Source organism: Mustela nigripes, chromosome 9 (assembly GCF_022355385.1).
Source record: "Mustela nigripes isolate SB6536 chromosome 9, MUSNIG.SB6536, whole genome shotgun sequence".
NCBI classification, from domain to species: domain Eukaryota; kingdom Metazoa; phylum Chordata; class Mammalia; order Carnivora; family Mustelidae; genus Mustela; species Mustela nigripes.
In genome coordinates this window covers 677,885-701,937 of record NC_081565.1, presented here as the reverse complement: position 1 = coordinate 701,937, position 24,053 = coordinate 677,885, and the positions used below count along the sequence as shown (strand labels likewise).

The window sequence follows — 24,053 nt, the reverse complement described above, 5'->3', positions numbered from 1 at the left end:
CACCAACGCAGGCGCACACTCCGGCGCGGGAGGCGCCCCTCCGTATTGGGAAGCGGGGGCGGCGGGCGGAGCAGGAGACGCCGGCCCCGCTCGCGGCTCCGCAGCTGTCGCGGTCGCCGCAGCGCCGGGACCAGGACCAGGACCAGGACCAGGACCAGGACCAGGACCAGCGAAGCCCGCGGAGGAGCCGCCGACTGCGGCGTCCTGCCCGCGCCGGGCGCCTGGAGCCGCGCCGGGACCCGCTTCAGCACCGCGGACAGCGCCAGCCGCTCCGCCCGGCGTGGGACCCGCCGCGCGCCGCCCCGAGCCCCGCGGCCGTCGGCTCCGGGGCCCTCTTCCCTCCCGCAGACCCCGGGGCACTGCGGCTCCGCGGGAAGACGTGGCGTCGTCCCCAGCCCGCGGGACCGGGCGCGCGCAGGACGGCCGGGACACCCCGCTGGGGATGCGCCGAGGGCCCCGTGTCCGCGCTGCCCAGAGCTAGGGCCCTCCCCGGAGCCCATGTGCACCATGCGACTGCTGACACTCGCCCTGCTCTTCTCCTGCTCCTTTGCCCGCGCCGCCTGCGACCCCAAGATCGTCAACATTGGAGCTGTGCTGAGCACGCGGAAGCACGAGCAGATGTTCCGTGAGGCCGTGAACCAGGCCAACAAGCGGCATGGCTCCTGGAAGATCCAGCTCAATGCCACCTCTGTCACCCACAAGCCCAACGCCATCCAGATGGCCCTGTCGGTGTGCGAGGACCTCATCTCCAGCCAGGTGCCCACCCCCCCCCCCCCGGGGCCCCCCCCCCCCCCCCTCCGCCCCCCCCTCCCCCCCCCCCCCGCCCTCCCACCTTCCTCCCTCCTCCCCCCGCTGTCCCTCCCCCTGTCCCAGTTTCATCCCACCCCTTCCTAGCCCTCTTAGGAGAGGACCCCTATGCCAGCTGGCTCCTGCTGGAAACGGCTGGTCTCGCTAGCAGCCAAACACCAGTCCCCCATCTTGCTCCCCGCCTCCCCCCCACTGGTCACCTGCTACGCTGGTCAGTCTTCACAAGGTTCCAGGGCTCCAGGACTCCAGTCGAGCCCTGTGTGCAGACGTGAGGCAAGAATTTCGTGGTTTGTCTCATCACTGTGTCCGTGAGGGGTGGGTGTCCAGGGCTTATGGGCAGAAGTGCTCTCCCAGCCACAAGCACGCACTGCGCGCACGTCTTTAAGCAGGATGGGGCCTGGGGCCATCTTTGTCTCCGAGCGTCTAGACCTCATTCCCGTCCTCTCTCCCCTTCCCCCACCCATGGGTTTGACTGAGATGGGAAATGGCCCAGGTGTTGAGGCAGGGTGTTCTGGAGGGTGGGAGTGGGGACTGTGCTTGTGGGAGGCATCAGGGCACAGCGTGGGAGCCGCTGACAGCCAGCGCTGCGGGGGAGGACATGACTCTGAGGATTTTGCCTCGGAGCTGTCCGCCCCTGGGCCGTGCTGCCTGCTGAATCCCAGTGAATCCACGGGAGCACTGCAATGCAGCCTTTATGTAAGCGCCGGGCTGACGCTGGGCCGAATGAATGCTCACCTGACACACCCCACATCTGTGGGCATCGGCGGGCAGGCACACTCACATGTGCACACATTCACACCTGTGCTCGTGCACACAGACGCCTAGACTTGCACTAGCACACACTCACGTACCTTGGCATCACAGTTGACTGCACATGCTCACTCACACCCACCTGCCCAACACACAGGCACACCCACAGACACCCACCGACACCCACAACACCCACGGACACCCACGGACACCACGACACACACGGACACGCACGACACCTACGGACACCCACGCTCCAGGGCCACACAGTGCTCAGCACACCCAGGTGCACGTGCTCACATACGGGCGCCATCATGCACACGCATGCACACACACACGGACATGTTGGGTGTACGTTTACACACACGTGTAGTCCAGCACACACCTGTGAACACCTGCCTGGGCAGACACTCACGCACAGACCAGGCACTTTTGGGGGCAGACTGGAGGTGAGGGCCGGGGAGGAAGAGCCAGTCCAGACAGCTCCCGCGGCAGAGGCTAGGGGCTGAGCTTTCCCAGGGATCTCCCCCTCCCCACCTCGCAAGCTACCTCCCTGCTCCCAGCCCTGAGCAGTCGAGATAGGACTAGGGGAAGCCTTTGTGGCCAGCAGCTTAAGTCACGTGTCCCATCGGGAATGAGGGAGAGACGTGAAGAAGTGGAGTTAGAGAACCCAGGTAGAGCCCTTTCTGGGGACTCCTCCTCCCTCTCCCAGTTACACTGTCTGTGAGCATTGTTCCCTCAGAGAACAGCCAGTGCCAGGAGCAAAGGTGAGGGCAGCAGTTGCCCATCCGTGAGCTCAGCCGAAGGGCAAGGGCGCTGCTAGTGTGGCGATATAGGGAGAGGTAGGCCCTGGGGCCGCAACGGGAAGGCGGAGTTGGGACAGACACGGGTCCTTCTAATGTGAGGCTGGCAGAAAACTGCCAAGCCCTCGGCTCCACGCCACCCCCCTTCCCCTGCCTTGGAGGACTGAGCCACTGGCTTTAAATCTGCCCGCAGGAGCTGGCCGTGGCCTGGGCAGGAAGGCTAGGCTGCAACCCCCACCCCAGCAACTCCCTTCCCTTCCTTGAGGATGTAGTCGGAGCTCAAAGTCAGGACTGGGTCTTGTTCAAACCAGGCTGAGCTCAGCCGGGCCCTGGAAGAACTTGCAAAAGGACCGAGGGCTCTGTGGCTCCTCGCCCGGTTTCTCCTGACAGAGCGCAGTCTGCAGTATTAGATGGAGACGTTCCGGGGCAGCTCTCCATTTCGGGAGCCCTGGCCTCTGCACCCAGGAGGAGGGACAGTGTGTGGCGTGGTGAGCTAGTCAGCATGCGGCAGGACCAACCACTCCGGCCACCCCATGGGGCGACGTGCAGCTCTAGGGACATCCCAAGAACAATCTTTGTCCTTCCTCTCAAGGTCTGAATACACACCCCAAGGCAGTCCCTCCAGTGAAAGGGGGTGAAGGCAGGCCCCCCAGGGAAAGTACGGGGAGGCCCATCATTTCCTTGTGTGTCCTGTCTGCTCCCTGGACTCTTGCTCTGCTTCTGCCTCAGCCGTCAGTTGTCCTCCTCTCTGAGGGTGGTTACAGGGTCTTGTCCCCTTGCCGGGGGCATGTGCCCCTTGGGCAGCACATACGCACACACGAGGCCCCTGGACTTCCCCAGCCTGGCCTGCTGAGTTCAGCCTCCACTGCTCCTGGGCAGCCAGCTCCAGGGCGGTGCCCCTCCCACCTTCACCCCCACCTCGAGCTGACCCTGTCCCCTGTGTCCACAGGTCTACGCCATCCTAGTTAGCCACCCACCTACCCCCAACGACCACTTCACTCCCACCCCCGTCTCCTACACAGCCGGCTTCTACCGCATCCCCGTCCTGGGGCTGACCACCCGTATGTCCATCTACTCAGACAAGGTAAGCCTGACCACTCAGTGGGGACCCAGCTGGCTCTGTTCCTGTGTTCAGACCCAGTGGCTGAGTGCTGCCGCCCAGGGCCACCGGCAACTGCCCTGGGGAGGGGGGCAGGGTGGAGGCACGAACGTGCTCAGACCGCGGGCTCTGGGCTCGAGGAGCAGCAGGAGGAGATGAGAGCTCACGCACTCACGCATGTTCACACACTCACACGCACACACGGAGCCGAAGACACACACACACTGATGCGCATTCTCCTAGCAGGAGAACTCGGACTCCCACAGACGCACAACTACAAACACACCCCTACCGCCACACTAAGCCCGCATGCACACACACACACACACACACTCCCGGAAACGCTTGGGTGCTCTTACACAGGCTCACACACACACACACACACACCCTACAGTGACACTAATGTGTTCATCCTCCTATACTCATGTTCCACACACACACACACACACACACACACACACTCATCAGCAGAGTCATGCACTTGCACTCACGCCCACACACGGACACACACTCACTCTGGCAGGTGACAGGCACTAATAACGAGCCCTCAGAAGCAGCAGAGGTCCCCACAGACGGGTGGATTTTGGAGAGCTGGAGGAAAAGCCTGGCAGGGCTGCACCACACAGCCATGAGGGTGTGGGTCCCAGCCCTTCCCGCCTCAGGGCTCATGTGGAAGAGATGTCCACATGGGTGCAGGGTGACAGAGGATGCCGTTCGTGGCAGGAGAGGCTAGTCTGGGGTCTGCAGGTCCCGGGGCAGCCAGCATCACCACTCAGCAGCATATAGGACACTTGTGGTCCCCGGGCGGAATGGGGGTCTGGCTGGAGCCGTCCAGCCCTGAAGCAGCAGCTGGAAGAGTCGAGGTCACTGAGTTGGTATCCCATAGAGGCGGGGAACTCGGTCTAGGTCACACAGCTCTCCCACAGCGTCTGCCCATGATCTGGGCCCAAGAGCTGGGGAAGCCAAGAGCCACCAAGAGGCTGGGAGGGCCCCACAGCCTCCTCCAGACCTTGGGCTCCCTCCCTGCAGACAGATCAGGAAGGATGAGGCGAGGCGCCACGTGCTGGGGCTCCCGGTCTCCCATCCGCTCCAGGAGCTCACAGTTCTAGATAAAGCTTCCTAAGGCATGGAGGTCATCCCAGCTGGGGCCAGGGAGGTCTGGGGAGGTCAAGGATGGGTCTGTCCACAGGCCAGGGAAAGTGAGGCCAGAGCCAGAGCTTCTCCAGGAGGCCCCCAGGGGAAGAGGCCGGTTGGAGGCTGGAGCAGCAGCCCCTTCCTGAGGCTCTGGAAGACCCAGCATGTAGCTGAGGCATCCAAACTGTTCCAGACAAGTGGGGGATCCTGTCCTGTGCCCTCCAACCTCCTTAGTTCTCTGGCACCAGACCCCTCATATGCAAGAGGAAGGAACTGTGCTCTGCCCAGGAAAGCGGCTGGGAGGAGGCGCCCTGTGCCAGGGCAGAACCGTAGCCCAGATTCAGATTGCGGTCCAAGTCGCTGGTCCAGCGTGAGGTCAAACCTAATGACCTAACCTCACAAGTCCGCCCTGGCCCCACTCATGGTCCCAATCCACTGCCAGTCTGTGCCCAGCACACAGACCGTGAAGGCCTGGGTCAGAGCCAGCCCAGCGCCCCGACTACAACCCCCTTGCTGCCACACTGACAAGCGGGTGAGGGCTGGAGGCAAAGGGACCACAGATCAGCATAGGACTCCCGTTCCTGGTACACATGGAGGAGGGAGCCTGCCGCGCGTCCCTGTCCCGCGTGCCCTGGGCTGGCCCTTACAGGGACATAGAGTAGGGCAGGGTCAGCAGACAACCACCTCTGGACTTGCAGGCAAGAAGTAGTTAGCCCCAAATCAAGACTTCTGGCAAACACTACGGTTCTGTGGATTTGGGAAGGCGCCCCTTGAAGCCCCAGTGGGGATCTCTGAGAGGGGCAGGCCACCAGGGAGCAGGGGAGCGCATCCCGGGGACAGTCCTGGGGACAGTCCCGGGGACCTCATGTCTGTCAGGAGCCGCGGGGAGCTGCCTTTTCTCAGACCGGAGGGCGTGGGGGGAGGCAGCAGTGGGGGCGGGGTCCCTGACTCTGACAGGTGTCCAGGGTGCTGTGAGGGTAGAGCTAGGAGGAGGCAGGGTCCCCTGGGTGTGGGGTCTGCTCGGTGGGGAGAGCGCCCCCCCCCCCGCGCGCCCCCGTCCCCGCAGAGCCCCTCAGCCCCGCCCCCTGTCCCCGCAGAGCATCCACCTGAGCTTCCTCCGCACCGTGCCGCCCTACTCCCACCAGTCCAGCGTGTGGTTCGAGATGATGCGCGTGTACAGCTGGAACCACGTCATCCTCCTGGTCAGCGACGACCACGAGGGCAGGGCCGCGCAGAAGCGCCTGGAGACGCTGCTGGAGGAGCGCGAGTCCAAGGTGAGCCCGGGCGGCGGGCGGGCGGCGCAGCAGGAGCCGCCGAGGCGCCGCGGCGGCAGGAGCAGGAGCCGCCGGCCTGTGTCTGTGGCCCGTGTGTGACACCCTCTCTTTCCATCGTGCATGGTCAGCACCACCACGTCTGGCGAGCGCCCGCCCCGGCCTGTTCTCGGCTCATTTCACTCGCTTTGCCATTAGTCCGAATCTCCTTCGTGTCAGTCCCTGCGGGGCGAGGGCAGGACCACCTGGAGCTCCGCAAACACCCCACCCCGCCCGCCGCCGCACCCCTCCGCCCCGGGCTGCGCGGCCCCCCCCGCCCCCGCCCCCCCCCCGCCCCTCTCCCCTTTCCCCCGCCCCTCTCCCCTTTCCCCCGCCCCCCCAGCCCCGCTGGCCTTAGGGCCGCCGCAATCGTGCGTCGTGCCCCTCCCCCAAAGGAGCCCGTACTCTCCTTCCCCGCACTCCACGACCTCCCCTCCCCGGCCACCCTCGCCCCCTCAGCCGCCCATTGTCCTCACCAGAGCTCATCCACCGACACCTGCCGCCCCGTCCCCTCGGCCTGGGCTCTGCCCCCTTCAGGCCTCCACTCCCCCGACTGAGCCCCGAGGCTGTCGCCCCCCCTTCCCTCGTGAGGCTGGGCTCCCTCCCGGCTCTGGATACACTCAGCAACAGCCCTAGCCCGGCCCCCACTCTGGGGGAGCGCAGAGGGAGCAGAGGAGCAATTTATGGGGGGGGTCCAGGTGACCCCCGGCCCCTTCCGTGCCCGCCCCCATGGCCCGCTTGAGGAGGCCCAGGGTCCCGCCTTCACGTAGGCCGGAGCCCTGAGCCCTCAACCCCAGGGCCACGGCCCTCAGTTAGGACGGGGAAGAGCGGGGGGAGGCCTAGGCTGCGGCGGGCGGGGAGGCCAGACCGAGGGGCTGGCGGGGAGCATGTTCTGTCCCTGAAGTCAGAGCTGGCTTTAACCAACTTAGTGCCCACCCCAGGCCCCCATAGGCCCCTGAAGGGAGTCGAGGGCACCGGCTTGGGTGGGTGAAGCCAGAGGGCAGACTCAGAGGGTCCTGGGGGGGCCCCCGCGGGGGGAGATTGTCGGAGTCTAAGAGGGAGGGCTGACTACCAGTGCCAAGGGCCCTCATACCTCCCAAGACAGCATCTCCCAGTGCCTGGCAGGCCGAGGCCCCTCCTGGCAGGCCCACCGGAGGCTGCACACGCTCACTCACACGCTTACCAGCCATGTCCGTGCTCCCCCACCCATGTGCACTCACGCTTGCAGGGATGTGCTATTCCCAAGACGACCCTCCCACGTCATACCCTCCCCAGCCAGAGACTGCACCTGCACGAGCCCACGGGCCTGGAGCCCACAGACACACTCAGCCACCAACTCACACATGGGCCCACCCATGCCCCGGCTCACACACACACACACACGTGCCTGCACACATGCTCGCACACCTGTATCCCCATGTACATGCGCACCTACATACTTGCACACACATGCACACACATGCCTACAATGTGCCCATACACCTGCTTGCACACGTGTCCTCAATGCACACATGTGCCTACACACGTGCTCTCACACACGTCTCCACACACATGCTTGCATACACCCACACACGTGCCTGCACACATGCTGCCACATGTGCCTGCCCACACATGCACACGCACACGAGTGTGCCCTGGCCCTCATCTCCCACCAAAAACCTTGTGTAGACTTTCACACAGATGCCCACAGATGCACACCACCCTGTGCGCACAGGTGCACACACACAACCCTGTCACACTCACTCTCGCGTGCACACGTGGGCCGACAGGTGTACCCATGCCCGTCAGTGAGAACAGGCACCTGGGCCTCTAGGGGGAGACAAGGGAGGAGGGACCCAGGGGACAGGGCGTGAGGGAGGCACCGTCACCCCCATGCAGGACTGCCTGGGCGGGCCTGGTACTGCGGGGACTGCAGGGCAGGTGCATGGCAGGGGCTGGGGGGGGCACGTGGGGCCCCAGAGGGACTCGTTGGTATTGGGACAGACAGGGTGCCCTTCCTCCCAAGTGTGACCTTTTCTGAGAGCACAGCTCCGCAGCCGGGAGCCCTAGCGGCCCGGCCCCCCCGTCCCCAGTGCCCCGGCCCCCAGCCCTGCCCGGGCCGCGGTGTTTGCGAGCTCCAGGTATGTGCCCATCTGCACACGCGCCGAGGAGGTGGTGTGGTTGCTTTAGCGCCGTCATTTTCAACCGTTTATAATCTTCTTCTGTGTCTGCATATTTTCTCTGTGCACATTATTCATCAGAGTAAAAAAAGGAACTATGAAAACCTCGACCAACTGTCCTATGACAACAAGCGCGGACCCAAGGTATATATGCATGGACGTGCACGCCACCCACCGACTAGGGAGCCCTGGCCTCCGGCGCCTCGGCCACGGGGCCGCTGTCGGCCCGTCTGCGCCGCGCCGCGGGCCTGAGCCTTGAGGAGAGTGAGGTCGTGAGGCAGGCAGCCGCAGGCAGGACAGGGCAGGAGCAGGCCGCCTGGGTGCCCGCGGCCCGCCCACCGCGGCCTCAGCCCGGGCCTGCCCCGAGAAGCAGGCACGGCCGGCCGCAGGAGGAGCCGCTCTCCGGGAAGTGCATGCGAATCTCCGGGACCCCCAGGGCTTCCTCCAGGAACCCAGGAGGGCACCCGCCCACCCAGCCGCCCGCCTGCCCCTGTCGGTCCAGCTGCTCCCGCAGGGGCCTGCAGGATCGGCCCGAGAGGACCTCCCATGGTTTTGGAAAAGTCGGCCCTATCTCTGCTCCCGGTTGCATTCCAAAACTCTTTTCTGTTTCCTGTCCGCTGCACGCATCCTCTGAGTCTCGGCCCACCTCCGCTTGCATGCTCAGTGCACAAGTGAGGACAGGAGAGCTGGAGTGAGTGCAGGAGAGCGAGCAGGCCGAAGAAGGAGAGCACGCGAGGCCAGGCCAGGCCAGGCAGGAGCCGGGCAGGCAGGTGCACAGTGCAGGTGACAGGTGCGGGCCGCGGTGGCCCTAGCTAAGCTGTCTCTGGGCTCCTAGCAGCCACAGCCGCCTCTCGCCCCTGAGGCCCTGGGCCCTGCCCCGGCCGCCTGCTAACACTCCCGCTCACACCGCAGGCGGAGAAGGTGCTGCAGTTCGACCCGGGGACCAAGAACGTGACGGCCCTGCTGATGGAGGCACGAGAGCTGGAGGCCCGGGTCATCATCCTCTCCGCCAGGTGAGGCTGGGCCCCGCCCCCTACTTCACCCAGGCCCGGCCCTGGCCTGGGGCACTGTGGGGCTGATGCTGAGTTTCAGCTTCCCGAGTGCCATGGCCGAGGAGAGCCGCCCCACGCCCCTCCCCCCACGGACACCTGGAGACCCCGTGGATGCAATGCCCTCCCCGTGTCTGCCCGTCCTCCTCCCGGTCACTCTGAGATGGAAGATGGACGAGTCCCTGCTCTCCGAACGCAAACATGGTCCAGAGGGAGAGAGATGACACCGCTGGGCTCAGAGGCAAACGCCGGGGAAGGGACATGTGGGTGTGCAAGTGAACCCAGGGGAGGCCACAGCAGGGAGAGAGCCAGAGTGCTAGGACGGAAGGATTGGAGCGGCTGGAGTGGGCAGTAGGAAAAGGGAACCGGTTAGGGACCTGTGGAAACCAGGCTGCAGCCAGCCAGGACCTGACCCCCAGGTTGACCTTGGAAATGAGACCCCAGCAAAAGTCTCTCTGTAAATGGCTAAGTTCCCCCTGGGAAGGGGACATCCAGGCCCCTGGACTAGAAAAAGGAAGAGCCAGGAGGGCCCACAGGGACACACCACAGTCTGCCCTTTCCCAGAAGTGCCCCTAGACTCCCAACAGAGTGGAGAGAAAAATAGGGTCACTGGCCCAGAGGAGTGTTCCCCAAATGCTGCTGTCCGCCAGGCCACAAGGAGGAAGCAGTCCTCTGAGTCGCAGCAGGTGTCCGTGCGGACATTCAGTCAACAAACCCGTGACACAGAGCCCGGTGCCCCGCCTCCTGGTGCTGGGGTGGGGGGCGAGCCCCGAAGGCTCCATGGGCTAGATGGTGGCGAGCTCCGTGCTTACCACGGCTGGGAGCTCATCCCGTCTGCCTCTGGCGGATCCGGGCTCCTGCCAACCACCCGACCCTGGGCACTGGGGGGAGGACTCCGAGAAAGGTGTAGGGACAGGCCCAGGCAAGGTCAGGGGGCTGCCCCCTCCCTCCCAGGGCAAGCCCTGCCCAGAAGGAGCCCACAGGGAGAGCCCCAGCAGATCTTCCCGTTTGATTTCCCAATTGGCTTCTACCCCCTCATTCATCATGGGGCTTGAGAGAGGTTCAGGGGATTTGGCGGGATCAAAGGATGGGCGGGTGAGCGGACCAGCAGACAGACAGATGGGCAAACGGACGGTCAGCTGACTACCAGCATGCCCCTTCAACCAGGACAGAGTGACCCGAGGAACTCATGCCAAACATAGATGTCCAGCCATTGGGCGCTTGTACGAAGGGTGAGGTCACGTTGAACTAGACCCACTCAGCCCTCCCCTTATCAGCGGAGTGGCCGCCAGGACACGGCCGGAAAGCCACGGGCAACAGCCATCTGCAGACTCCCCGCTGCGCCCAGGTCCCAGCAGAGGGCTGGCCACTTTCTCGGCTGTTTTCCTTGCTCTGTAGTGTCCCATGCCTCACTGCCAAGCCCCCGAGTGCCTCACTGCCCCCCCGAGGCCTGCCGTGCGTTGCCGGCCCCCAGGCTCAAGGACAGCTTTGGCAGGGGTGGATCCAGCGAAAAGTTCCGTCTGGGGCAGGCCACGTGGTCCTGTCTGCCAGCTGCACACACGGAAACACACACACGGACTCTGTCTGCACCACATAAACGAATGCACAGAGCACACACGCATCACATGCACATGGCACACATGCATGACACATACCTCACATGCACACACACACGAACATGACACATGCACACACATCGCATGTACACACAAACATGACACATGTGCACACATGCATCACATGCACATGGTACACACACATTACACGCACATGACACATGCATCACACGCACGCAGCACATACCTCACATGCACACACACACGACACGACACACATCACGTGCACACACAAACATGACACACGTGCACACGCGCATCACATGCACATGATACACATGCATCACATGCACATGACACACATGTGTGGCACATACCTCACATGCACACACACATGAACATGACACATGCACACGCATCACATGCACACATATGCACACACAAACATGACACACGTGCACACGTGCATCACATGAACACGGCACACACACATCACATGCACACGGCACACACACATGGCACATACCTCATATGCATACATGCGAACACGACACACGCACGCACATCACATGCACACACAAACATGACACGCGTGCACACATGCATCACATGCACATGGTACACACGCATCACATCCACATGACACACATGTGTGGCACATACCTCGCATGCATACACACATGAACATGACACATGCACACGCATCACATGCGCACATATGCACACACAAACACGACGCACGTGCACACGTGCATCACATGAACACGGCACACACACATCACATGCACACGGCACACACACATGGCACATACCTCATATGCATACACGCGAACACGACACACGCACGCACATCACATGCACACACAAACATGACACGCGTGCACACATGCATCACATGCACATGGTACACACGCATCACATGCACATGACACACGCATCACACGCTCACAGCACATACCTCACATGCACACACATGAACATGGCACACGTACACACATCACATGCACACACAAACATGACACACGTGCACATATGTATCACATGCACACGACGCACACATACATGCACATACATGCCCACAAACACGACACACGTGCACACACGTATCACATGCACACGACACACATGAACACACACCTAAATGAACCTGTGTGCACGTGCCCAGAGGCACACAGCACACTCACACATACACTGCTTGTGTACACACCCACACACGTGCAAACACCATGTACACACCATGCACAATACATGTCAAGCGTCCACACACGTACACATTGTACCGTACATATATGCACCGAGATAGTCACACGCATGCACACACACACTATCCGTGCGCATAGAGGCACAACACGGCGTACACCACACACACTTCTACACAGACCAGTGCACACTTCTACACACGTGCACATGCCACACGCATATGTACATGCACGGTGCACTGTGTGGTCACGCATACATACACACGCCACATATGCGCCACACTGTGTGCACACACCTGCCCCACACGTGTACTGACACTGTCAACAAGGCCGAGCACACACACCAGCCGCACAGCTGCCAAGGCCCCTCTCGCGTCCACATGAGGCCCCTCCCTGGATGTTAAGACTGGAAGGGACCCCTCCCCTCACAGCTGGCTCCTGGGAATAGAGGTGACAGAGGGCCCTGGGCTGCCCACATTCCCAGGTCCCCAGGAGCCAGGGAGGCTAGCGGGCAGCATGCGCAGGTCTCCTTGGCCCTGGTGCTCCCCTGACACATTGGCTCTGCTTTCGTGAGGCCGTTGAGAGCACATTCTGGAGAGACCTCACAAGCCAGTCCTAATTTTTGAGCAATTTTCTACGGAGGGCAGAGAGTTCATCTCTCAAAGTTCATTCTTACCTTCCGGAGATTGTCTTTTCTGGCACTGATTGCTTCCCTCAGACTGATGGGATGATCAGGGTTTTGCCTACAACTTTTTACCAGTGATCGCGATTCACACAGACACAAGCCCAGGCATGCGCCCAGTCCGCTCAGCCAGATGTTGCAGACTTGAAGGTGTCGTGCAGACGGGCTTCTCTGCCAGCTCCAGTGGGCTGCCTGTGCCCCTGCAGACACAGTGCTGGCTTCGCTGGGCCTCCAGGCTGGAGGCTGTCCTTGGTCACGGGGGTGGTGCCGCCCGGGGCACCTCTCTGTGTGTGGCTTACATCTGACAGGAGCATGTCATGTAGAGGGAGCACGGAAGGTCTGCATTTCCTCGCTGGCTAACCCTTGAGAAAATTGGGAGCAGACCCCTTAGGGAGTCTAGAGCTGCCTCAGTTTCCAGGGTCAGTCATTGTGAAAATAACCCAACACTCAGACGGTCTGCCCAACCCCTCTGGGCCCTGCAGTAGCAAATGTCAGCTGTGTTCTAGACCCATCTGGGGCTGGGTCCAGACTGGCAGAGAAGGGAGGGTAGGAGCAGGGGCAGGAACCCCAGGGGCCCCCATAGCTCCACCAGACCCAGGATGCTTGTCCTGATGTTCCGACGAGAGCCTACGAGGACCAGGTGCACAGGGAATCACCCCAAGAGCAGAGCTCAGGATCACATTTGCCTCCAAGGCCAGGCCCCGCCCTTCATCCTGCTGGCACCTGGCTCTGGGCAGCCTCCTGAGCGGGGGCAGTGGCTCTCGCTGCCCTGGGGGAGGGCAGTTCTCTGCACGGGGTCCCACCCCCATCGGATGAACCTGGAGCATGCCTGGCCCCTTGTCCGGCATGTGTGGGGGAGCCGGAGGGCGCACAGCTTGTCCAGGAGGGCGCAGGAGCATGGATTCTGGGGTGGCTGTGCACACACAGACCCACAGGGAGAGCACTGTTCCCGCTGCATGGGGACGTCACGGTAAATATGAGAGTCTGTAAAGTGCTCAGAGCAGGGCCTGGCACCTGGTGACCGATGGGCAATCTGCAATGACTCCTGACCCTGCTCCCCAAGGCAGGAGGCCAGCAAGAGAGGCTAGAAACTCTGGGGGTCTGGGCCCCACCCCCCACCCCTCCCCTTCCCGCTGGAGGGGGAAGGGGGGGTCTCCCGGCCCAGGTGTGGGCTGGCGATGCAGGCTGGTACCGGTCCCTCTGCACCATCACTGGACGCAGGGAGGACTGGAGGTGGCGGTGGTGCTGGGCCTGTCACCTCTGCAGTGTCTCCAGGCCTATTTCCAGGCAAGGGCATAGCTGGGGGAGGGCCTGGGGGGGCGCCCAGACTCCAGAAGAGAACGTGCGAACTGAGAGCAGCCCCAGGCCCGGTGGGGAAAGGCTAGAGTCCTGGCCCGTCACCCCGCTCTGCCCCACAGCGAGGACGATGCTGCCACCGTGTACCGCGCAGCCGCGATGCTGAACATGACGGGCTCCGGGTACGTGTGGCTGGTGGGGGAGCGCGAGATCTCAGGGAACGCTCTGCGCTACGCCCCGGACGGTGAGTGCGGGGCCTCTCCGGGTCGGGTCCGGGTGGGCCGGTTGTCCCGCGGACTCTAAGCCCACCACCCCGGCCCCAGGCATCATCGGACTGCAGCTCATCAACGGCAAGAACGAGTCCGCACACATTAGCGACGCGGTGGGCGTGGTGGCCCAGGCAGTGCACGAGCTGCTGGAGAAGGAGAACATCACCGACCCGCCCCGCGGCTGCGTGGGCAACACCAACATCTGGAAGACCGGGCCGCTCTTCAAGAGGTGGGCGGGGCCTCTCCTGGGTGGGCGGGCCTCTCCTGGGTGGGCGGGGCCTTTCCTGGGTGGGCGGGGCCTCTCCGGAGGCGGGCCGGTGGTCCCGCTGCCGACACCCCACGGAGGCAGTCCTCTTTTTTTTTTTTTTTTTTTTTAAGATTTTATTTATTTATTTGACAGAGAGAGATCACAAGTAAGTAGAGAGGCAGGAGGAAGCAGGCTCCCCGCTGAGCAGAGAGCCCGATGCGGGGCTCGATCCCAGGACCCTGAGACCATGACCCGAGCCAAAGACAGAGGCTTTAACCCACTGAGCCCCCCAGGCGCCTGGGTCGTCTTCCTCACTTCCCTCCTCTTCCCCCAACTCTCTTCCACCCCCGCCTCCACTGTGCTAATCGCCCGCCTCATTCCGACTCTGACATGAACGCCTCGGAGGTCAGTGCGGTCGCGGCTGCCTCCACTGCTCCCGGCCCCGCCTTTTAACTCTGCGGCCAAACCTGCGACCCACCCTGGCTGACAACCCTTGGGAGGAAGCTCCTGCTCCAGGGGGGGACAGGGGGCTTCCAAGGGCCCAGCAGATCAGACAAAGGAGGCCCCCAGGATGGAACCCAAGCCTGTAGAGAGCCAGGGTTGGCCAGATGCCCAAGTGGATGGCCACAGGGGGCAGGAATTAACTCTCAGCGTCCTGGACACTATGCCGCTCTGCCCATCACCAGACGCCGCCACCACCACCACCACCACCGGCTGCAAACACTGAGCAGCATGTGCAGAACACAGTTCTGAGGCCCACGACAGGAGCACACATGCCACCGCAGGTCTCTGCAGCATGTGATGTGTGCACAGACTCAGAGGCGTGTGGCACACACACAAGACGGGACCTCAGCCCTTCCTCCCCCATTTGCTGGTGAACAGGCTACTGGCTCCTACCTGAGCTTACGCCTCCTCGTTTGAGAAGCAAGGGTGGCTGCTGGGAGGGAACATCCCACCCTGCAGAAAGCCCTCCAGTAGGGTCTGGCGCTCAGGAGTCGCTGGGCGACCATAGCTGTGTCATCCATCAGTGCTGACAGCCGGGCATGCCGTCCACCAGATGCCCAGCATGAGGGTCTGACGCCCGCTGATCTTTTCTTCTTGGGATTGAGGCAGAAGAAGGGGCTCGGGCTCGGAAGGCCAGGGAGAGGAGCTTTGCTGATAAGTCTGCCCACGCCGCCCCCTGCAGAGTGCTGATGTCTTCCAAGTATGCTGACGGGGTGACCGGCCGAGTGGAGTTCAATGAGGATGGGGACCGGAAGTTCGCGAACTACAGCATCATGAACCTGCAGAACCGCAAGCTGGTGCAAGTGGGCGTCTACAATGGCACCCACGTAGGTGGGGGTCATGAGGGGGTGGGGGCTGGGGCCTTAGGGTCCTGGGGCCAAGACCCCTGCGCGGCCACCCTCCATCTCATACTCCCACCCCCAGGTCATCCCCAACGACAGGAAGATCATCTGGCCGGGTGGAGAGACAGAGAAGCCCCGAGGGTACCAGATGTCCACCAGGCTGAAGGTGGGCAGTCTGCCGCTCTGTGCCAGGGTCCACAGCCCGACTCTCCAGCCAGCTCCTCGGGCCCAGAGGAGGGGACCGTCAGGCCAGCGACAGTGACTGAAGGAAGTGGGGAATGGCAGGCACCCGGCTGCGGTCGCCCACACCCGGCACCACAGAGGAACAGGGAGGAGAGGGAGGAGAGAGCCCCACGGGTTCTCCACTTAAGTCGGGGAGGCCTGTGGGACGGGCTCTCCTGGGGAGGCACTGGTGGGGACAGAGGCCATGCGGTGGCTCTTCAGTGGACTCTGGCTCCCGCACTCTCCGTCCTGAGTCCTGGGTCTTGAGATGCTACTTCTGTGCCCCTCATCCCTCTTCTGGGTGGCTCTCATCACCTGGGTCCCCAGGCTTCACAGCCTCCCGTTGGGACCCGGTCGAGCTGTCCTTTTGACCCTGTCCCCCACTGCCCGGCCATTCCCCATAGCAGGCTGTTCCCCCCTTGGCTCTCTCCCTGGGCGTCTGGAAGCCCCTCTTTGGCTGCCTTTCCCCTCAAGATTTCCCTTCCTTGCTCCTGTGGCCTCATCCCTCCTCCACGGTCGTCCCCCGTTCATGGCAGGCAGAGCTGTCTTCTCTGAAGCAGGTGGATACTCCGTATTGAAAAGTCTGAGAGTAGGAGCCCAGTGATGGCCGGATGGGCCCGTTCAGCCGGCCAGATGCAGATGGCTTTACACACACCAATTTTTTAAAACCACAAACGTGTATTGCTTTTATGATAGAAAAACATTTTTTTAAAGAAAAACATGATGAAAGTTTAAAAGCAATAAGCTCCTCCCAGTGCTCCCAGTCCGCAGAAGGGGAATGTCAAATGCTGCCCTTGCGGCTGAGACTGTGAACAGCCCATTCCTGCAGACCCCTGTGTGCCACGAGACCGTCCCCCTCAGACTGACCCTGCCTACTCTATATACCCAATTCCAACATCACCTCTCCTGGGGCCCTCGTCAGCCCTCCTGTGTCCTCACCTCCAGGGTCTGGGCCCATGAAAGACAGGAAGAGAGAACCCCAGCATGAGCCTCAAGGGGGCCCTGGGTTGAGACAAGCTACAGGAGAGAGCACAGTGACCGTAGAGGAAAGAGGAAAGCAGCAAAGCTGCTTCTCCCTCCCTCCCTCTGCTGTGGAGGCTGAGGGCCAGGAGGGACCAGGTGATCCGACAAGGGTGATCCTTGTAGGGCCCGGGGTCCTGTGCAGATTCGGAGTGGATGCCACACATGGCCCCTGTCCTCATGGTGGGCAGTGGGGGGAAGGATGGGTGCCCTGGGTTAGGACAGGGAGTTTTTCATCTCTGAGAAATCAGAGAAGGTGCTGGGCAGGCTGGGCATTCCAGCAGAGTCTGACGGAGGGATTGATGCCTAAGCCAATACCCCCAAAGACAAGTGGCCAAGAAGAGGGGACAGTGTTTCAGGAGGCCACGTGCCTTCTAAACGCTGAGTAGTCTGGGGACCCTCCCGGGGACAGCAGGCAGGTGTCGCTGACGGGGACCACGGAAGACAAGGGGCAGGAGGGGCAGCGGCTGGAGGTGAGGGATCCAGGGCAATCTGGGAGCTTAGCGGGAGTGGTCCAGGCTGGGTCTTCTCCCTCCCCTCCGCCCTCCAGATCGTGACGATCCACCAGGAGCCTTTTGTGTACGTCAAGCCCACGCTGAGCGACGGGACGTGCAAGGAGGAGTTCACCGTCAATGGGGACCCGGTCAAGAAAGTGATCTGCACTGGGCCCAACGACACGTCGCCAGGCAGCCGTGAGCGCGGGGCGCGGGCGCGGGGCGCGGGCGCGGGGCGGGGCGGGGCGGCGCGGGGCGGGGGAACCGGGAGCCCAGCGGTGATGGCCTCTGTTGGCCCCTGTAGCTCGCCACACTGTGCCTCAGTGCTGCTACGGCTTCTGCATCGATCTGCTCATCAAGCTGGCGCGGACCATGAACTTCACCTACGAGGTGCACCTGGTGGCTGATGGCAAGTTCGGCACGCAAGAGCGGGTACGCGTGGATTGCTGGGTGCCCCGAGGGACGGGTCCGAGGGGATGCAGTCTGGCTAGGGACAGGGCCTGGGGTGGACAGGGCCTGGGGTGGGCAGGGCCTGGGGTGGGCGGGGCCAGGGGTGGGCGGGGCCGGGGGTGGACAGGGCCGGGGGTGGGCGGGGCCCGGGGTGGACAGGGCCTGGGTGGGCGGGGCCTGGGTGGGCGGGGCCCGGGGGACGGGGTGGGGCGAGGATGGGCGGGGCCCGCGGACTGGGGTGGGGATGGGCGGGGCCTGCGGGCGCGGGTGGGGCGGGAATGGGCGGGCCCCGCGGACTGGGGTGGGGTCTGGAGTGGGTGGACCCCAGAGTCGTGCTGCGGCGGGTGCGGGTCGCTGGAGCGGGACTGATGGCGGCCGCGCGCCCACCGGCGGTGTCGCCCCACAGGTGAACAACAGCAACAAGAAGGAGTGGAATGGGATGATGGGCGAGCTGCTCAGCGGGCAGGCGGACATGATCGTGGCGCCGCTGACCATCAACAACGAGCGTGCACAGTACATCGAGTTCTCCAAGCCCTTCAAGTACCAGGGCCTGACCATTCTGGTGAAGAAGGTGGGCAGGACCCGGCGGGGCTGAGCGGCGCGGGGCGAGAGGAGGTCCTAGGTGAGCTCGGGGCAGGGGGTGGGGGGCCGCTGACAGCCTGTCCACCTGCAGGAGATCCCCCGCAGCACGCTGGACTCGTTCATGCAGCCATTCCAGAGCACGCTGTGGCTGCTGGTGGGGCTGTCGGTGCACGTGGTGGCCGTGATGCTGTACCTGCTGGACCGCTTCAGGTGAGCGTGGCCCGGGGGCCAGACACCTCCAACTTGGGGGGCGGGCAGAGCGGGGCGAGGAGGCGGGGCAGGGCTGTCCCTGCCGCCCTCTCCCGCCTGCCCTCTGTGCCCCGCAGCCCCTTTGGCCGGTTCAAGGTGAATAGTGAAGAGGAGGAGGAAGACGCGCTGACCCTGTCTTCGGCCATGTGGTTCTCCTGGGGCGTTCTGCTCAACTCCGGTATTGGGGAAGGTGAGGCCACGCACCGGCTGGCTCCGGCTCTGCCCCTTCACACTGGCCAGGAGCTGACCTTCTTCTGCCTGCAGGTGCCCCCCGAAGCTTCTCAGCGCGCATCCTGGGCATGGTGTGGGCCGGCTTCGCCATGATCATTGTGGCCTCCTACACAGCCAACCTGGCGGCCTTCCTGGTGCTGGACCGGCCGGAGGAGCGCATCACGGGTATCAACGACCCACGGGTGAGGCCTGGCCCACAGGGGGCGGGAAGCGTGAGGTCAGCGGAGCTCTGCCTTGGCTGGGCCCCAGGAGCAGCCCTGAAGCCTGCCCTCGAACCCTGCAGCTGAGGAACCCCTCCGACAAGTTCATCTATGCGACGGTGAAGCAGAGCTCGGTGGACATCTACTTCCGGCGGCAGGTGGAGCTGAGCACCATGTACCGACACATGGAGAAGCACAACTATGAGAGCGCTGCGGAGGCCATCCAGGCCGTGCGGGACAAGTGAGGGGGGATGGGCAGGACGCTGGGGGGACAGACGGGTGGAACAAGGGAGGGGGCCAGACAGGCATCACAAACTGGGGGATGGGTGTGTGGGACAAGTGAGGGGGGAGGGGCAGGGGAGGGGCGTCCAACCCTACTGGGAAGTGGAGTGTCCAGGCCGGATGGGAAGCACAGGATGGAGATCGAGGTGAGGCTCCCGGGTGGGCAGGACGAAGGAAGACAAGGTGCAGAGGCGAGGGCAGCCCGATCGTGGGGGGCCCCTGTGACCCCAGCCCCACCCACAGCAAGCTTCATGCCTTCATCTGGGACTCGGCGGTGCTGGAGTTTGAGGCCTCACAGAAGTGCGACCTAGTGACCACCGGCGAGCTGTTCTTTCGCTCGGGCTTTGGCATTGGCATGCGCAAGGACAGCCCCTGGAAGCAGAACGTCTCCCTGTCCATCCTCAAGTGAGTGTCCTACCCGCAGCCTACTGCCCTTCCCCCTTCCCCAAGAGGCTCCCACCGGAGGCTAACCCTCCCCAGAGCCAGACCCTACCACTGGGACACGCAGACGCTGCCTCCCGCACCGGGGTCCAGGCCCCAGCCCTGGTGCGCGGCCCACTCCAGGACGCCCCCTCCCAGGTCCCACGAGAACGGCTTCATGGAGGATCTGGATAAGACGTGGGTGCGGTACCAGGAGTGTGACTCTCGCAGCAATGCCCCTGCCACCCTCACCTTTGAGAACATGGCAGGTGGGTTTCTCCCCATGTCCCTCGGCGCCCCTGCTGACACTGGCAGGGCTCTCCAAGGGGCCCACAGACCGGCCAGCCAACGGCTGAGGTGCTGGCTCCTGGCCCACAGGGGTCTTCATGCTGGTGGCTGGGGGCATCGTGGCTGGGATCTTTCTGATCTTCATTGAGATCGCCTACAAGCGACACAAGGACGCTCGCCGAAAGCAGATGCAGCTGGCCTTTGCAGCCGTGAACGTGTGGAGGAAGAACCTGCAGGTAGGACACGCCACCCTCCGAGGCCTGGTGCCCACGGCCCGGCCCGGCCCCGGCCCTCCTCCATCCCACAGGCCGGAGCACTGGCTCAGGCTCCCCGGAGCCCGTGCGGGCAGGACCGGAGCCACAGCCCGGGGCAGCGTTGCTGGGGGGCCACCCGCAGGTGGCGGCCCCCTGCAAAGCCCGGCGCCGAGCCTCCGCCTGGCCCCTCTGTCTCCAGAGTCACCCGCCGGCACCCATTCTAGGAAGGCAAACTGAGGCAGGGTAAGACAGGGACCCACCTGGGTGTAGCACGTGAGTCCAAGACATATTCTGCCCTCGCCGCCCCATGCCTCTCCTCGGCACCCGCCAGGGACCCCCTTCCCTGCTGCCCTGCTGTATTCTGTGCTCCATGACTCCAGCCTGAATCGGGCCAGCTGGCCCTGCCCGGCACCCCAGGCCGTGTCTGTGGGAACTTGCTGCCAGCAGGAAACAGGTTGCCCGTGGGGCAGCCCCAGCTCCTCCAGGATAGGGCAGGCACTGGGGCCTGTGCGGGCCTGTGGGCTCATGCCACACAGCCCAGTTCTGGCTTCCTTCATCTCTTCTCTTTCTCTGGGCGCCTCCCCAGAGCCTGTGTCCGGGGATGAAGTTGACATTCAGAGAGGGAGGGCCACGGGGGGACGGGTTGCTGGAGCCCCAAACCTCTCATCTGCCGACTCTTGCTCTTGGGACCTGGTCACGGCTCTCACCAGCTGGCACAGGGCCATCCTGGCCATCAGACCCCAGGCCAGGACCGGAAGCTGCCTGCATCTCTCTCTCCAGTTCATCTTGCCGCCTGCCTTGGCCCCCTAGCCCCTTCCTAAATCTTGGTGTCCCCCTCAGGGGACAGGACGGCTGGCAGGGCCCAAGGGGCGACTCCTCCAGTGCTTGGGGGACCCTCCTCCTTGGGACACCTGTAATCCAGGGTCACCCAGGAGCCAGGGAGCCCGGCCAACCTCCCAGGAAGAGAGCCAGACGGGACTCCCCGCCCCCACTCCCCGGCCCCGGAAGCCCAGCCCCAGCACAAGCGAGGTCAGGCCCGAGAGCCGGCAGGAGCAGAGGCTGCACGTGTTCGGCTGCTGGTCCGTCTGTCCAGCACAGGGAGGCAGGCAGGAGCGAGGGCCCGAGTGGCCGGCCAGGCTGGGCAGCAGCCCCCGAGGAGCAGGCGAGGGCAGGTGTGGCCGCCAGCCTTAGCTGTCTAATCACTTATACATATTCATTTTAGGATAGAAAGAGTGGTAGAGCAGAGCCCGACCCTAAAAAGAAAGCCACATTTAGGGCTATCACCTCCACCCTGGCTTCCAGCTTCAAGAGACGTAGGTCCTCCAAAGACACGGTAAGGGGAAGAACGCCCCGTCCCACGTCTCCGACTCTGATCTCGCCCCGCCCCCGTGTCTGTGTCCCGTGCGTCAGGCGTGCCCGCTCCCCGACCCTCACCATCACATCCACCCCCACCTCTGACCGCTGTGGCCCTTCTGCCTTCATCTCTATTTGCCCAGCACACGAGGTCTTCACTCTCTCTCTAGACCTTTCTGGGTCCTTTCTCCCACTGGCCCTCACTGGGTCCTCTTTCCCCATGTGTCTCTGCGTTGGTCTGCCATGACGCCATGCGCCATCTTGAAGCTGTGTCATGTCGTTGGTCAGCCAGTCGGCCTCTGAGCCCAGGGCCCCCGGGAGCCCAGAGCCAGTCGGTCCTGGACTCCTCACCTGTCGGGAGGCCACGCCACCTCTCTGTTACACCCGTTTCTCCAGCCTCGCCCAGGGGAGCCCACTGCCCTCTCTACCCCCTTGCGACCCCCAGGGAGGGGTGGCTGTGCTGTCCCATCCGCCCATCTGTCTAGCCGCCAGCCCCGCCACCCAGACACCTGTCTCACGTGTCTCACCAGAGCCATGCCTGTTGCATCCCCTCCATGTGGTCTCTGTGTGGGCCGGGGCTGGGGGCCGGGCCGGCTCCATCTGGGTGGACGGCTGGGGCCTGGAAGTGGAACAGGCCCCCAGCCGCAGGGGACCGTCAGGCGGGGACTGGGAGGCACCAGAGTGGGTGGAGCCCATCCCAGGCTGAGCCTCGGCCGGCAGAGCCGGAGTCACTGAGGCTCCCGGGCAGGAGGGCCCTCCAGGGAGACAAGCTCCTGACCCTCCAGCCCCTTCCCACAGGGCATCAGAAGAGGCCTCTTACCTTGGGCAGCTTGTGACCACACCAGCTGTGCACACTTGGAATAAAGCCCTTAAAATGGACCCAGACTGGCTAGGGGCACCCCGGTCCAAGGTGGGGAGGGGGCGGCCCAGACTTAGCACTGCCCTTGGCCTCCTGGCAGTCCAGGGCCCGGCTTGGCCTCCATCCTGCAGCGGCTTATGCTCCGAGGTGGAACCGGGATTTGTACCCACCCACCCAGCCACACACACACAGGGCACTGGAAAGGGGGCAGATCTCCAGGACACAGACAGGGCTTGGCACAGAATGATCCCAGGCCAGGGCGAGGCTGCTCTGCTTCCCAGGAGGGGCTTGGCACTGGGAGGGCAGGTGAAGAGTGAGGGGCCAGGAGCTGGGAGCACAGCCTGGGGCTTCACAGGCCCGAGAAAGTGGACAGAGCCTGAGCCAGGGCCTTGCCAAGGGGTTCAGGAAGAGACCCAAGACCAGAGAGGGGAAGTGGTGGGCAGGCCTGGGGAGAGGGTACCCTCATAGCACTTCCAGAGAGGAGCACAGAAGTCACACAGGCCATAGGCTGTTTTGTGAGGGCATCCTTGATTCTCCGCAATCCCCCGACCCAAAGAAAACCCTCATGCCCCTTAGCCGGTCCAGGTGCAACTCTGAGACCTCTGAGGTGCCTTTCCGGGGACACAATCCCAGCAGACTCTGCCCGAGCCTCTGCAGGCACCAGGGACCATCTCCCAGGCCGGCCCTGATACCACGGGGCATGTGGGGCTGGACCTGGCCTGTCGGGGTGACTGGGGGTGCTGCCAGCTGGAGGGGCTGGGCGGGGGAGGGCAACCCAGTTCCCATCCTGTTTCAGGCTGGGCACCTGCTTGGAGGGAGGCCTGGGTGGGGGGCTCTGCTGGGAGGGGTGGGGTCGGTCCGGCCGCTACGATCCTCTGGCCCTGTCCTGTGGCCGGTCTGGGCCAGGGCAGCACTGGGTGCTCAGGGCTGGGGCCCCTGGCGGCCAGCGGGGCCAGCGGGTATTGATTGTTGGTTCTTATTTATAGAGCACCGGGGGTGGACGCGGCGCTTTGCAAAACCAAAAAGACACAGTGCTGCCGCGACGCGCTATTGAGAGGGAGGAGGGCCAGCTGCAGATGTGTGCCCGTCATAGGGAGAGCTGAGACGCCCTGCCCGCCCTCCTCTGCCCCCCTCCCCCGCAGACAGACAGACAGATGGACGGGACAGCGGCCCGGCCCACGCAGAGTCCCGGAGCACGACGGGGTCAGGGGGAGGAGCGCCCCCCAGCCTCCCCCAGGCCGCGCCCGCCCGCCCGCCGGTCGGCCGGCTGGCCGGCCCACCCGTCCCGGCCCCGCGCGAGCCCCCGGGCATGGGGGCTAACGGGCTGCCTTGTCTGTGTATTTCTATTTTGCAGCAGTACCATCCCACTGATATCACGGGCACGCTCAACCTCTCAGATCCCTCGGTCAGCACCGTGGTGTGAGGCCCCCGGAGGCGCCCACC

The 24,053-nt window shown here is 63.7% G+C and overlaps 1 protein-coding gene and 1 long non-coding RNA gene across 9 annotated transcripts in view; one reads left to right on the top strand and one right to left on the bottom strand.

Moving 5' to 3' along the window:
- Positions 1 to 3,301, bottom strand: part of LOC132024210 (uncharacterized) — an 8,690-nt gene extending 5,389 nt beyond the window's left edge. The window contains exon 1 of the long non-coding RNA XR_009406192.1: positions 1,008 to 3,301. This is a non-coding gene — a long non-coding RNA (uncharacterized LOC132024210). The remainder of the gene's footprint in view (positions 1 to 1,007) is intronic.
- GRIN1 (glutamate ionotropic receptor NMDA type subunit 1) lies at positions 28 to 24,053 on the top strand. Of its 8 annotated transcripts, none has more exons than XM_059410234.1 (21): positions 28 to 756; positions 3,310 to 3,444; positions 5,691 to 5,867; positions 8,144 to 8,206; positions 8,975 to 9,075; positions 13,967 to 14,088; positions 14,168 to 14,342; positions 15,547 to 15,691; positions 15,789 to 15,872; positions 17,499 to 17,640; positions 17,747 to 17,874; positions 18,299 to 18,463; positions 18,566 to 18,684; positions 18,801 to 18,913; positions 18,988 to 19,136; positions 19,238 to 19,395; positions 19,680 to 19,841; positions 20,016 to 20,125; positions 20,235 to 20,380; positions 21,621 to 21,731; positions 23,965 to 24,053. In XM_059410234.1, the coding sequence occupies exons 1-21, from the start codon at positions 499 to 501 to the stop codon at positions 24,031 to 24,033; spliced, it is 2,832 nt and encodes a 943-aa protein (XP_059266217.1). In that variant the 5' UTR covers positions 28 to 498; the 3' UTR covers positions 24,034 to 24,053. The 8 variants fall into 8 exon arrangements, with proteins under 8 accessions (XP_059266217.1, XP_059266215.1, XP_059266220.1 ...); XM_059410232.1 differs by lacking the exon at positions 23,965 to 24,053 and adding an exon at positions 23,597 to 23,722; XM_059410237.1 differs by lacking the exon at positions 8,144 to 8,206.

What these genes read in the sequence shown, in the direction of transcription:
- GRIN1 (XM_059410232.1), top strand. Translation starts at nt 499, where the DNA reads ATGTGCACCATGCGACTGCTGACACTCGCCCTGCTCTTCTCCTGCTCC. An exon ending in ACCGGGCCGCTCTTCAAGAG is followed by an intron (nt 14,343 to 15,546) that starts GTGGGCGGGGCC and finishes CGCCCCCTGCAG; the next exon opens with AGTGCTGATGTCTTCCAAGT. An exon ending in GTCTCCCTGTCCATCCTCAA is followed by an intron (nt 19,842 to 20,015) that starts GTGAGTGTCCTA and finishes GCCCCCTCCCAG; the next exon opens with GTCCCACGAGAACGGCTTCA.